Below are 13,114 nucleotides of genomic sequence, written 5' to 3'. Positions count from 1 at the left end.
GGGAGCCCTGTTGCTCTGACCACTAGCCCCTGCTGCTCTAAACCACTAGCTCCCCTGCCTAGCGCCAGGGCTAGGACCCCGGAGTCCTGGGTCCCGGGGGGGGGGGGAGGGGAGGGGGGACCCCAGGTGACTAATGAAGAGACGGCCTAGGTGCCCGTTTTCACTCACACAGGTGCAATCGTGGAGTTTCTCAAGTAGGAACGCAGAGGCAGAATCAGGCCTGAAGTGGGCCCCCGCCCCACCCCCCGCAGCTAGCAAAGGCCTCTCAGCTGGGAGGGCTGCAGGGAGCTACCCCAGAGGGGACCCGTGTTCCTGCCCCAGCTCCGGGGGGGGGGGGGGTTACAGCCTGAGGTCCCTCTGCTTCCCTCTCTCCTGGGTGGAAGGAGATGGAGGGAGATGGAGGTAGGGCTGGTTCCTACCCACCCTCCCGTAGCTACCCCCCTTGCTGCAGCCTCAGCAGAGGAGAAGTCTGAATGGGCCCTGGGATGGAGCCCCCCCAGAGGGTCCCTCAGGGGCAGGGCCGAGGTGCACCGGGGGGGTTGGATTCTGTGGGTAGTGCCCAAGATGCAGACAGCTGGGAGGCCCCATGGCAAGGAGCTCACAGCCTGGCGTGGGGGCGGGGCACTCGCCCACCCTGGCGCTGCAGCAGGAAGCGGGCTGACATGAGGTTTTTGCGAGAGGAGACTCTTCCTGACCCCAGACCGGCCCCAGTTGCCCATGCTATCTGCAGCGACGTGGCTGCCGGCAGGTGTCCCGCCATGGCTCAGTGGCTCTGAGGAGGAAGGCTTATGTGAGCCAAAACCTCACCCACTTGGCTGGCTGAGTTAATCTCCCCAGGATGCAATTCCGTTCCAAACGGCCCCTTTGAGATCTGTGCCCGACTCGTCTGCCTGCGCAGGGTCCCTCTGCCATCACCGCCTCCGTCCTGAGCAGGTGTGTGTTTGCACCGGTCTGGAGACCAGACAGGGAGCTGAGATCGTACCTTGCACCGTCATTTACCCCACGGGAGAGTGTAGCTGTTCTGACCTGGGGGGCGTTTCACGGGTGTAAACGCCTGCATGAAGTGCTGGGGGGACAGAGAACGGGGCCCCGAGGGGTTTAGGTGAGGGTGGGAGCACTGGGAATCAAACCCAGAGCTCCAGGAATGGGGGTGGAAGCCTCCACCACAGCCAGGTTCCTTTCTGGGCCGCCACCCCACCTCTGACCCCTCTCCCTGCTCCTAAGGGCTGAACTAGGCAATTTTTCTGCAGAGCCCTGGAGCTTCCTGTTTGTGGCATTATAAAACCTCAGCCTTCGCTGCCTGTCCGCACTTGCGAAAATCGCCTGGAGCACGGACGCAGCCTGTGGGGTCTGGGAACACGGGGTGAGTGCTTGCTTAGCTCTGCGCCACGGGCCCGGAGCCATCTCTTCTCGGGGGCATCATGGGGCCTTCCAGCGGGGAACAGCCGAGCCCATGGGGCAAATGCCGATGTCTTCCTGCCTGCACTTTGCGGGCAGCTCCTGTCCAGCCTCTCTGGCATTGTCATTCTCTCAGACAGGCACAAGTTGCTATGGATAGACTGGTTTGGCCTCGAAGCTTGTTGTTAAGCCGCTCGGGGTGTTGCTGAAAGTGGCCTGATCAAAGGAGGGTGTCTATCAGAATCCAGGTGAGACGGTGCCGCCCACGTTAAGTGCTGGGTCTGGGCTGGCGCTCCTAGATCATTTGCTTCCCCCCCCCCCCCCCCCCCGGTCCCCTGGGCTCGCTCTGATAGTCTGCCCACAAATCACCCCACACCAGACCAGTCGTGTCCCAGGTCAAGATTTGCCTGTCGCGATGGCTGCATTTGGGGTGGAGCTTTAGATAGGCTGTGGGTCAGCATGTGAGTTGTTGGAACGGTTTCGGGGTTGGTCCGTGGTGTGGCAAGCCTGTTCCGTTTGATGCTGACAGCTCAATTCCTGGCACCCGCGCCCGCTCTTCTCTAATGGGCAACTCGTCACTGCCGTAAAACAAGGCTTGGGCTGCCTCTACACGAGTGAGCTTTTTGGCATGAATGTAAAGTGGTGCAGTTATACTGGGGTCACCCCCGTGTAGACACACTTATTCCGCATCAGAGCAGCGGCTTTCAGTGTAGTTGAGGTTGCTTGGGAAGGAGTTGGAGCTAACCGGAAAAAGCCCCTCTGATACTGGACTCAATGCCCCCTCGGCGGCTTACCCCCGTGTAACTCGACTGGTGGAACCGGTCACACTTTCCTGTGTGCACCAGGCTTGAGACTTCCCCTGCACCAGGGATTTTTTCCCGGTTCTGTTCTCTAGTTCAGTTAAAATAGTTTAAGTCACTGTTTTTGGCAGCTAGGGGCTTGGGCTGCGTTTAACCCAGCCTGGTTGGATCGGTGTACAACCACACTGCTCTGCCAACTAGCTCCGATACGTGTCTGGTGCCCGGGCACCCCCACGCCCTGAGCTGTCCGTCCCCCAATAGTTATGACCACCCAGCCTGCTTCGAGCCCTGGCAGGAGGGCTCCTGTGTTTACGAAACTCTGCCTTTGGGAAATTGGATTGCTCTGTGGCTAGAAACTCCGCAGCATTGGAGCTGCCATCTGCTAAAGAGCCTCATTTCTGCACGTTTAGCTTCGTTAGCAACTGTACATGCTGACGCGCCATCACCTGCTCTGGCCACTAGACTCCACTGCCCTCCCAGAGCTGGGAATAGACCCCAGGAGTCCTGGCTCCCAGCAGCCCCTGGGTAGCCAATAGCTCCCACCCCCCTCCCAGAGCTGGGAATAGAACCCAGGAGTCCTGGCTTCCAGCAGCCCCTGGGTAGCCAATAGCTCCCACCCCCGTCCCAGAGCTGGGAATAGACCCCAGGAGTCCTGGCTTCCAGCAGCCCCTGGGTAGCCAATAGCTCCCACTCCCCTCCCAGAGCTGGGAATAGAACCCAGGAGTCCTGGCTCCCAGCAGCCCCTGGGTAGCCAATAGCTCCCACTCCCCTCCCAGAGCTGGGAATAGAACCCAGGAGTCCTGGCTCCCAGCTCCGTGCTCTGACCCACTCCCCTCCCCGAGCTGGGGAGAGAATCTGTGAATCTGAGGTTCTGCTGTTGCACGATCACATTATTCTTGTCACCAGCCTAAAGCAGGGGGAGATGCCGAGCTCAGGCACTTACTGCTACCCACGTGGGGCCCAGCTCAGCGCAGCAACCTGCACCAATCAGACGGGGGTTTTCACCGAGGGCCCAGTCCTGTAGGCATTGCTGCCCACGCCTCCCGGATCAGGGCCCTCGCCCGGAGAGAGTGCTTTATAAATAGCAGTTGCTTTTTCCTTCCTGCCCCAATTACACGGCTTTCCTCTTTCATCACGGGAAGGACGCGATGTTGGGCAACTGGCTTCACAATGCAGAGTCGTCCTGCAACTGGGCAGCCTGGGAGCAGAGCGCGGAGATGCTCGGGCCCAGGTCCTTAGCCTCCAATGGGCATTCGCTGGCCTGTGCGAAAGGCGCTGGGGGCCTCAGCCCAGTTCCCAAGGGGGAGCAGCCTGTCCACAGGGAAAGGTCCCCCCCACAACGCCTGTCAGTCAGTTTAGATCCCAGCCACACTTCCTGAGTCCTTCCCAGCGGGACGCCAGGCGGTCCCATGAGCACAAATGTTCAGTCCTTTTAAAAAAATCCCGCTAAGCTCCTGGCCTCACAGAGATCTTATGTTGGTGAGTTCCACAGGCCAATCTGGATCTGTGTTTTAATACAACTATGCGGTTACGGTGCCATTCCCGCAGAGTAGCAGGAAGCGACTAGCCTTTGTATTTTATTGTTTGTTTACAGGATACAGACCCTGCTGCAGAATGAGCGTCACCGAGTTGGATGGTTACTACGATCCTGACTTTACCTTCATTGCGCCCACCATCGACACGACGGATCCACAGCTGACCCCAATCCTGTGGGCGTCGCTGGTTCTCTACTCCCTCGTCTTCCTGCTGGGCGTGCCGGGGAACGCGGCTGTCATCTGGGTGACGGGCTTCAGGATGAAGCGCACGGTGAACACCGTCTGGTTCCTCAACCTGGCGGTGGCCGACCTACTGTGCTGCCTGGCGCTGCTGTTCCTGGCCGTGCCCGTGGCCCGCGGCAACCGCTGGGAGCTGGGTGACTTCGCCTGCAAGCTGCTGCCATCCCTCACCATCCTGAACATGTTTGCCAGCGTCCTGCTCCTGATGGCCATCAGCGTGGACCGCTGCGCCCTGGTGACCAGGCCCATCTGGTGCCAGAACCACCGCACGACCCGGCTGGCCTGGGGCGTGAGCGTGGCAGCCTGGCTCCTGGCTCTGCTCATGACCCTCCCAACCTTCATCTTCCGGAAGACACACGCCGAAGCGTTCTCAGACAAAGTGACGTGTGTCATGGAGTACGCTCAAGTAGCCAGTTACCAGACCACCATCGAGGTGTCCGTCGCTACCTTCCGCTTCGCCGCCGGCTTCCTGGTCCCCTTCGTGGTGATTGCCACCTGCTACGGCCTGGTCCTGGCCCGCGTCCACAGGAGCCGTTTCACTCGCTCGCGCAAGACCATTAAGGTCATTCTTGTGGTGATCGTCGGCTTCTTCGTGTGCTGGCTCCCCTACCACGTGGTGGGGCTGATCCTGGCTGCCACCAAGTCCAGAACGAGCCTGTACAAAGGCGCCTCTGAGTCCGACCCCCTGATTGTGGGTCTGGCCTACGTCAACAGCTGCCTCAACCCCGTCATCTACGTCATCATGGGCCAGGACTTCAAAGACCGGTTCCAGCGCTCGCTGAAGACCATCCTCCGCAACGTGCTGAGCGAGGATTCGTTCTCTGTGGGTGACGGCAGGAAGAAGACCAGATTCACGCAGGAGACCAAGTCCACGATGGAGGACCGGAGCATCGGGGTGTGAGCTGGGGAACGGGCCCCCGGCAGCCCCACTGCGGGCCGGGCTTGTGACATGTCAGGCGATGGCTGCCTCCCCTTCGCTCGCTGTCGTTACCCTGGGGGGTTCGTGCAGGGCGCACAGCCGTGCGGCCACCGCCCCTGCGCCCCCCAGGCCCTGCAGGCTGTGGGGTGGGGCAGACGGTGATTTAATGCACAAAGTGCCGCCTCTATATTTGCATATCTGAATAGTCATGCTCTCATTCTCCTATTTCCCCATCATCCAACCCTTTGGTGCCTCACTCCCCTTCCTACCCTCCCAGCTCCTGCCTTGATTCCCCCCAATCTCCAGTTCCCCATGTCCCCCTGCCCCAAATTCCTTCTCCATCCCTTCCCCCGAGTCTGGCCCCACCCGCAACAACCCCTCTGCCATAGAGACGTGACTGGAGCAACACCCGGAATCGCTCTACAACCACATCTCCATGGCTACAGGCCACACTCTGCGTGGGTCTCCTCTCTGGCTAGGGTCCTCTCTGTGGTTGGAGACCTCCATGCAGTGGGGTCTCCTGTCTGGCTGGGGTCCTCCGAGAGAGAACCTGCCTCCAGGAGGCTAACTATAGAGATGTGGCGTACGGAGCCTCACCCTCAGCTCTGCAGCTGTCCCAGGCAGGAGCCCTGCATTGGGTGCTTGCCAATCCAAGAGCCAGGCTGGAGCTGGTGGCCCTTGGCCTCGGCTCCTCTCTCCCAAGCTACGTGGGTAACTCCTCTGCCGGGCAGCAGTAGTAGCCTGTTACCCTATTCCGCAAATCAGCCATGAGAGGGCGACAGAGACCCGCCCTCCCTAGCACGGGGCTTACGGAGACCCAGGGCCGCAGGGCGTGACTCTCCCTGCCCCTTATGCAGTCGTCGGCACCAGCCCAGGGTGTGAAGCACAGGTCGGAACGGGGCAGCGTTTGGGCACGCACTCTGCATGGGTGCGGCCGAGCACCTGAGAGCCAGGCGCCCATGGGTATCCATGCAAGCAGCCCCTGTGCAAGCTGCGGCAAGCAGCATCCACCGGGGGAAGATTACGGGAGAGTTTCTAGCCTCCCACCCCTGTTGCCAGAGGCTCGGAATTTTCTGTAACTTCCCCCTTTTAGGGCTGGGATTTTGGGGATTAGGTTTTTGGAGCCAACCGCCCCCGCCCCGCCCCCCCAGCACCCCACAGAGGCACCATCCCGGAAATGTTGGTGGTTTGGGTTTTGTGTCGTGGGGGAGGACGACTGGCAGGAAATCACCCTCCTGCTCCAGGGCACGAGCCAGCCCCTGACTGACTGGGCCAGGGAGAGACTTCCCAGGAGGTGACAGGTCTGAGTGCACCTCTGCCAGGCCCAGGCCTGGGACACAGCACCCTGTGCTGACCCAGGGGGGCTGAGTGAGTCCTGGCACCTCTGGGCTTCCCTTTGGGAGCCGGTGCCCAGCAAGCCAAAGTATTGTTTTAACCATAGGAACAAACATTTAAAGGGGGAAAGGGTTTTAAAAACACAGTCTGCGACCATTTCTCTCCTACCTAAAACCATTCTGCAATGGGGATCTAGACAGGGCCGGCGTCTGAAGTTGCCCCAGCGGCTCTTGCATGTCACCCAGGCCCCCCAAACAGCCTCCCCCCCCCCAGGAGACGCTTGTTACAAACGCTCGAGTCCCTTTGCTCGCGGGCGTGCACAGGCCTCGGGCTGGCCTGGCGCTATCTCCTACCAGCACTCAGGCATTTGCTGGGTAGTGGCTTATCTTGAGCTGTCCTGCGTCCTTCCTGCTGGTTTGTGCGGCCAGACACCGATTGAACTGAACCAACAGCTTCACCTCACAACGTCCACAGACAGCGGCCATCCCTTGTCAGGGCTCGGCTCCAGCTCCGTCACCCCTCGAGTCTCATCCCTGCACACCGGCCTCTGGAGCAGCTGGGACTGGCTGGGCAGACGAAGTGTGAGTCCTGCCCTGATCCGTGGTCCCGGAACCCCCCAGGAAGTCTCACCATGACCCTCTCTCCAGCCCCGTGTGATTGTGCATTGCTCCCTCGGGGCCTGGCAGCCCCGGTCCCTGCGGCTCCCCCTTGCCCCTGGGCTGAGGTTCCCCTGCCCCAGCAGATAAACACGTGGCTCTGTGGCTTGCTGCTTGGCGCTCTGCCTTCCTCCATTAGCCTGTACGCGGCTCTGCTGCCACTTACCCCGGGCGAGGCCCCTCCGTCACCCGCTGGGTCAGCGCCAATGTGATCCTGGGGGTATTTCCAGGTTTGCCATAAACACAGACGTGGCTGCTGCCGGGTCTCTCCTTGACTCTTGCTGTGACGATGAGTGTGGGGAGTCTGGGGGGGCATGAAGCCACCTGTTTATTTGCCGGGGTGGGGGGACAAGGCACCCGAGGGGCTGGGAATGGGGCTGCCACGCCCTGAAGGGAGGGTTGGGGGTGTGTGTTTCATTTAGCAGTTTATGGCGCTGTCCACAAGGCTGGGCTTCTCGGGGCGCTGGTTCTGCACACACTGTCCAGAGGTCTCTCTTTGCCAGGGTCCCCTATGCAGACCAATTCATGCACCACACAGTGGGGGTCCTTCGGATTCCAGCCCCCCCCGCGCGCGGTGCTGCTCCCAGGAGCCCCGAATAACCGCTCCCCGTGTTCAGTGAATAAACGTGCCTCTTTGTCGCTGCGTTGGAGTTTGTCGGGATGTTGGGCTGGTGCTTCTGGGTTAAAAACTGAAAAGCAGAAGCACTGTTCCTAGCTGAGCTCATGAGCGCTGGCGTTTTCCTGGGCGTCTGCCATGGGACGTAGCTGGAGACAGCTGCCATGGGGCGGGGGCAGGCCATGAAAGCAGGGTGTCTGAAAGGCGCCACAGGCTGGGTGCCTGGTGGGGTCTGGGGTCCGATGAGCGGAGGGTGAGGGGCTTCCCTCTGCCTCAGTCCGTGGCCCTGAAGCACACCGAGTCGGGTGCTTCCCAGCGGACGCGGAGCGTGACGTTCCCTGGCCCCAGGACTCTGATCCCGCGGTCAGATCCGGGCCGGTGCAGGGGGGTCACGACCCAAGGAGCCCAGCCGCTGGGTGCTGGGGGCTTTTCGATGTGCCACAAGCGAGGGAGCGGCAGGGGCAGGGGCAGCACAGAGACCTGGCTATTCTCAGGGACAGCACACGCTGGCCAGGAGGGTGCAAGCAGAAACATCTCCAGTGAGTCTGTGAATTATGTATGTTCCATTCTATGCATCCGATGAAGTGGGCTGTAGCCCATGAAAGCTTATGCTCAAATAAATTTGTTAGTCTCTAAGGTGCCACAAGTACTCCTGTTCTTTTTGCGGATACAGAACACAGCTGCTACTCTGAAACCTGTGAATTATGGTCGCACCTAAAGGCCCCAATCCTATCCTGGCCCCCTGTTGTCTTAGGGGTTGTAAAGGACAGGCCCCTGCCCCCACCGCCAATAAATCCAGAGCCCAGCTGAAAGGTGGCTGATTTGGTTACACATCTGACCCTGGGACCAGCAGGATCCTGGGGGGGGGGGGGGGGACGTTTGGCAGTTGGGCCCAGGCCTCTCCCCCACCCCCCAGGGCAGTAGCAAGACACTAACCCCAGTTCTCGTTTCTGGTGTTTATTTGGAGGCTGCTCACAGGACAGCTGGGGAATGTTCTTGCTGCCCTAAGCAAACCGGCAGCTGCTGACGCAATCGGCCCCCGCACCCCTGCCCAGGGTGGCAGCTGTCCCAGCTCATACTCAGCTGTGGGGGTGTGTGGGGTGGGGGGAGCTGTAGGAGTTAGAAATGCAGAAATGCCGGGACTTGTGCAAGCGGCTGTGGGCTGTTGCAGAGGTTCTGGGTGGAGTTCTTAGCACACCAGCCCCTGGGGAAGTGGCCCCTATCTCCGCTCTGTGGAGGGCTACCAGTCCCCCTGCTTCGGGGCCGGAGCTGACCCCTCACCGGGCAGGGGCGTTGTGGAGGGCATGTTATCCCATCACCGTCTCTGCAGCAGTGGGCAATGGCCTCTATTGAAGACTGGGCTAGAGGGACCCTGGGCTGGTCCAGGCTGGCCACGCCCTGGATGCTGGGCATTGTGAATTTGTCAGGTCTCTGCGAGCACCGCTAAAGCCCCCTCCTCCCTCTGGGGGACCTGAGCTCTTGGTCGGTGTTGGGGGTGAGTGGGAGCTGCCCTGTGGGATGCTGGGAAGATCCCGCTCCAGTCCCGGCTGTGATGCTGCAGAGTAGCCAGGCACCGAGTGGGGAGTCTCTCACCAGCACATTTTGACAGGGCCCCCGGCCAGCCCTACTCTGAGGAGCAGCCAGGGCCGCCCAGAGGGGGGCAAGTGGGGCAATTTTCCCAGGCCCCGTAGGGGCCCCCACGAGAGTACAGTATTCTATAGTATTGCAACTTTTTTTATAGAAGGGGCCCCCGAAATTGCTTTGCCCCAGGCCCCCTGAATCATCCCCAGCACCGTCTGCGGCTGTGTCCATGACACGCCTTGTTCACGTGTGTGACAGCTGAGTGAGTAACCCCCTCTACCCTGGCCCCGACAGCCTGTGCTTGCGTCCGCCCTGCCTGAGCTGGCGCATTGACAGGGGGAGCCCCGGGCCGGGAAGAGCCCAGACGCCGGAATGTCCCATCACCCCATCCTCACGCCCGGCTCTGGCCAGAGCCCCCCACAGCCCCTCCCGGCCACGCGTCCGGCCCGTTCTGCTGCCGCTGCAGAATTCCCAGCTTCCCCATCTTCTGCAGCTTAGTTTAGCTTCCTCCTCCCGGCAGCCAGGCCCCATTGCCCAATGCTCTGGTGTGATGCAAAGGAAACCGCAGGGCCAGCTCCAGCTGGGCCTGGGTCTCTTCAGGGAGGGGCATGCGGGGCAGGGGGTCCGGGTGCCCTGGGCTGAGTTTTCCCTTTATGCGGCAGGGAAGCAGCGACGACTCCCACCCACGGAGCGCAGCAGCGGCCGGCCCACGCCTGGGTGGGGACAGCTTGGAGCCGAAGCCCCAGCAGAGGCGGGTGAGCCAGTGGGGAAGGCACCGGGCTGGGACTCAGGAGACCTGGCTCCAACGCACAGCTCTACCACTGATGCCCACTGCGACCTGGGGTGAGTAACTCCACCTCTCCAGGCCTCAGCCCCCTGCTGCCATGTGGGGAGAACGAGCCCTCTTCTGTCCGTTTGCATTGCCGGCTCTTTGGGGCAGAGCCTGTCTCTCACTCTGCGTGCAGCCCCTGGCACAACCGGGCCCCAGTCTCAGCCGGGCGCGCTGAGTGTGACTGCGTCAGTCACTCCCCCACCGCTGCAGGCCAGGGTGACGTCAGAGCAGGGCCCCGTCCCATGCCACGGCAACGCCCAAGGTGGCAGGAATTAGCCCTTGGAGTGCCACAGAAATGGGGGGGCACTACTGCATCCACTGGGCCGTGGGCAGAGACTCCTGCAGCAGGGTCCTCCCGGCCGGGATGTGGCTGCGGCATGTACATGGTGTGGGGGGATTTTATCCAGCAGGCAGGAGTCCCGGCTGTGGCTCTGGGTGTCTCTAACCCACAGAGAAATCACGGGGCCTGGAACTGCTGAGCCGGGGGCTGGTTGGTGAAATCATTCACGTGGCCTTGTCGGGCTCTCACGGCTCCTCCAAGCGTGGGACCAGCCTCTGGCTCAGCTGCTGGGGGTGGAACACCAGCACGGGAAGGGGCTGCGGTGCCTACAGGGGACCCCTCCGTCCCCCGTCGCCAGGTCTATGCAAAGATACATCCAGGCCTGGCTGGCTCCTGCAGCGAGCACCGGGCCTTGGGGGGATGGTGCCATTTCAGAGCAGAAAAGGGAGAGAATTTTATTCAACTCGAATTGGTTTTCAGGGGGCAGATCCTGCTGCAGAATGAACGCCACCGAGTTGTATGATTACTACGATCCTGACTCGTACCCTAACTTCACTGCGCCCGTCTTCAACACGACGGATCCACAGCTGACCCCAGTCCTGTGGGCGTCTCTGGTTCTCTACTCCCTCGTCTTCCTGCTGGGCGTGCCGGGGAACGCGGCTGTCATCTGGGTGATCGGCTACGGGATGAAGCGCACGGTGAACACCGTCTGGTTCCTCAACCTGGCGGTGGCCGACCTACTGTGCTGCCTGGCGCTGCCGTTCCTGGCCGTGCCCGTGGCCCGCGGCAACCGCTGGGAGCTGGGTGACTTCGCCTGCAAGCTGCTCCCATCCCTCACCATCCTGAACATGTTTGCCAGCATCCTGCTCCTGACGGCCATCAGCGTGGATCGCTGCGCCCTGGTGACCAGGCCCATCTGGTGCCAGAACCACCGCACGACCCGGCTGGCCTGGGGCATGAGTGGGGCAGCCTGGCTCCTGGCTCTGCTCATGACCCTCCCAACCTTCATCTTCCGGAAGACGCACGCCGAAGCGTTCTCAGACAAAGTGACGTGTGTCCTGGAGTACGCTCAAGTGTCCAGTTACCAGACCGCCGTTGAGGTGTCCATCGCTACCTTCCGCTTCGCCGCCGGCTTCCTGGTCCCCTTCGTGGTGATCGCCACCTGCTACGGCCTGGTCCTGGCCCGCGTCCAGGGTAGCTGCTTGGTCCGATGGCACAGGCCCACGGTGGTCGTGCTGGTAGTGATCGTCGGCTTCTTTGCCTGCTGGCTGCCCTACCATGTGGTGGGGCTGATCCTGGCCGCCCACACCCCCAGCGCCCGTCTGTACAAGCTGGCAGATGCCACCCAGCCCCTCGTCGTCAGCCTGGCCTACGTCAACAGCTGCCTCAACCCCATCATCTACGTGGGGATGAGCCGGGGCTTCCGGGGCTTGGTGCAAAGCCGCCTGGCTGACATCCTCCAGGAGGAGGGGGCAGACCTAGGGGGTGAGGCCCAGGCTCAGCTCACCTCCACGAGCAGCGGGCAGGTTTAGGTCCATGGGGGTCCCCCAGCTCGGGCAGGACCAGGAGAGCAGGGGACTGGACTGGACTGAGCAGGCGAGATGCTCGCACCCCAGCTGCTGTGCCCTGTGGGATGCTGAGATGCTGTGCCCTGCGGGTACCACGTCTGTGCCTTGCGTGGTCGCTGAGGGAGTCTCTGCAGAGTCGGCTGGAGGGGGCAGTAAGATCTGCTGCCCCCCGAGCATCCTGCAGCCCCTCAGCGAAGGGGCTAGCTCCGTATTACCACTGAACTGCTCCGACTGGAAGCTCTGGGGGCAGGGACTGTCTCTGTTCTGCATGTGTACGGTGCCGCTGCAATACAGATCATCCATAAATCACGGCCTTGTGGCGATCCCTCTCCTGCCCCCTTCCTTGGCTGGCCTGTGGGAGCCTGGAGCATAGGGCTGCGTGTGCCCGGCCCTGATCCCTGCCCCAGCAGAGGTGGGCAAACTACGGCCCGCGGGACCCTCCTGCCCGGCCCCTGAGCTCCTGGCCCGGGAGGCTGGCCCCGGCCCCTCTCCTGCTGTACCCCCTGCCCCACAGCCTCAGCTCGCTGCGTTGCTGGCGCAATGCTCTGGGCGGTGGGGCTGCGAGCTCCTGGGGCAGCGCAGCTGCAGAGCCGGGGCCTGACCCGGTCTCTGTGCTGCGTGGTGGCGTGGCTGACGCCGGGCGGCGCAGCTGCCTGTCCTGGTGCTCTGGGCGGCGCGGCGGTAGCACCGCCAGCCACCAGTGCTCCAGGCAGCGCGGTAAGGGGGCAGGGAGCAGGGGCGGGGGTGTTGGATAGAGGGCAGGGGAGTTCGGAGGGAGTGGATGGGGGGCGGTCAGAGGGCGGGGAACAGGGTTGAATGGGGGCAGGGGTCCCCGGGGGCAGTCAGGAAGGAGAGGGGGGATTGGATGGGGCAGCAGGGGGCAGTCAGGAGCGGGGGTGGTCAGGGAACAGGGAGTGGTGGATGGGGCAGGGGTCCCAGGGGGGCCGTCAGGGGACAGGGAACAGGGTGTGTGTGGATGGGGCAGGGGTCCCCGGGGGGCAGTCAGGAAGGAGAGGGGGGATTGGATGGGGCAGCGGGGGGCAGTCGGGGTGGGGGGTCCAGGGCTGGTCAGGGAACAGGGAGTGGTGGATGGGGCAGGGGTCCCAGGGGGGCCGTCAGGGGACAGGGAACAGGGGGTGTGTGGATGGGGCAGGGGTCCCCGGGGGGCAGTCAGGAAGGAGAGGGGGGATTGGATGGGGCAGCGGGGGGCAGTCGGGGTGGGGGGTCCAGGGCTGGTCAGGGAACAGGGAGTGGTGGATGGGGCAGGGGTCCCAGGGGGGCCGTCAGGGGACAGGGAACAGGGGGGTTGGATGGGGCAGGAGTCCCAGGGGGGCTGTCAGGGGGCGAGAAGCGG

General features: G+C 62.4%; 2 protein-coding genes across 2 annotated transcripts; both read left to right on the top strand.

Annotated features, from left to right (window-relative positions):
- The first annotated feature begins 3,812 nt into the window (after positions 1-3,812).
- On the top strand, positions 3,813-4,874 carry LOC135893241 (C5a anaphylatoxin chemotactic receptor 1-like). Its single transcript, XM_065421041.1, has one exon. It carries the CDS (start codon positions 3,813-3,815, stop codon positions 4,872-4,874), a length of 1,062 nt encoding a protein of 353 aa, XP_065277113.1.
- Positions 4,875-9,856: 4,982 nt separating this feature from the next.
- LOC135893179 (C5a anaphylatoxin chemotactic receptor 1-like) lies at positions 9,857-12,049 on the top strand. The gene is made up of 2 exons (XM_065420977.1): positions 9,857-9,923; positions 10,673-12,049. Exons 1-2 carry the CDS (start codon positions 9,905-9,907, stop codon positions 11,722-11,724), a joined length of 1,071 nt encoding a protein of 356 aa, XP_065277049.1. The 5' UTR covers positions 9,857-9,904; the 3' UTR covers positions 11,725-12,049.
- The last annotated feature ends 1,065 nt before the right edge of the window (positions 12,050-13,114 follow it).

Source organism: Emys orbicularis, chromosome 21, assembly GCF_028017835.1.
Source record: "Emys orbicularis isolate rEmyOrb1 chromosome 21, rEmyOrb1.hap1, whole genome shotgun sequence".
Classification (NCBI taxonomy): Eukaryota; Metazoa; Chordata; order Testudines; family Emydidae; genus Emys; species Emys orbicularis.
This window is presented reverse-complemented; position numbering and strand designations above follow the sequence as displayed.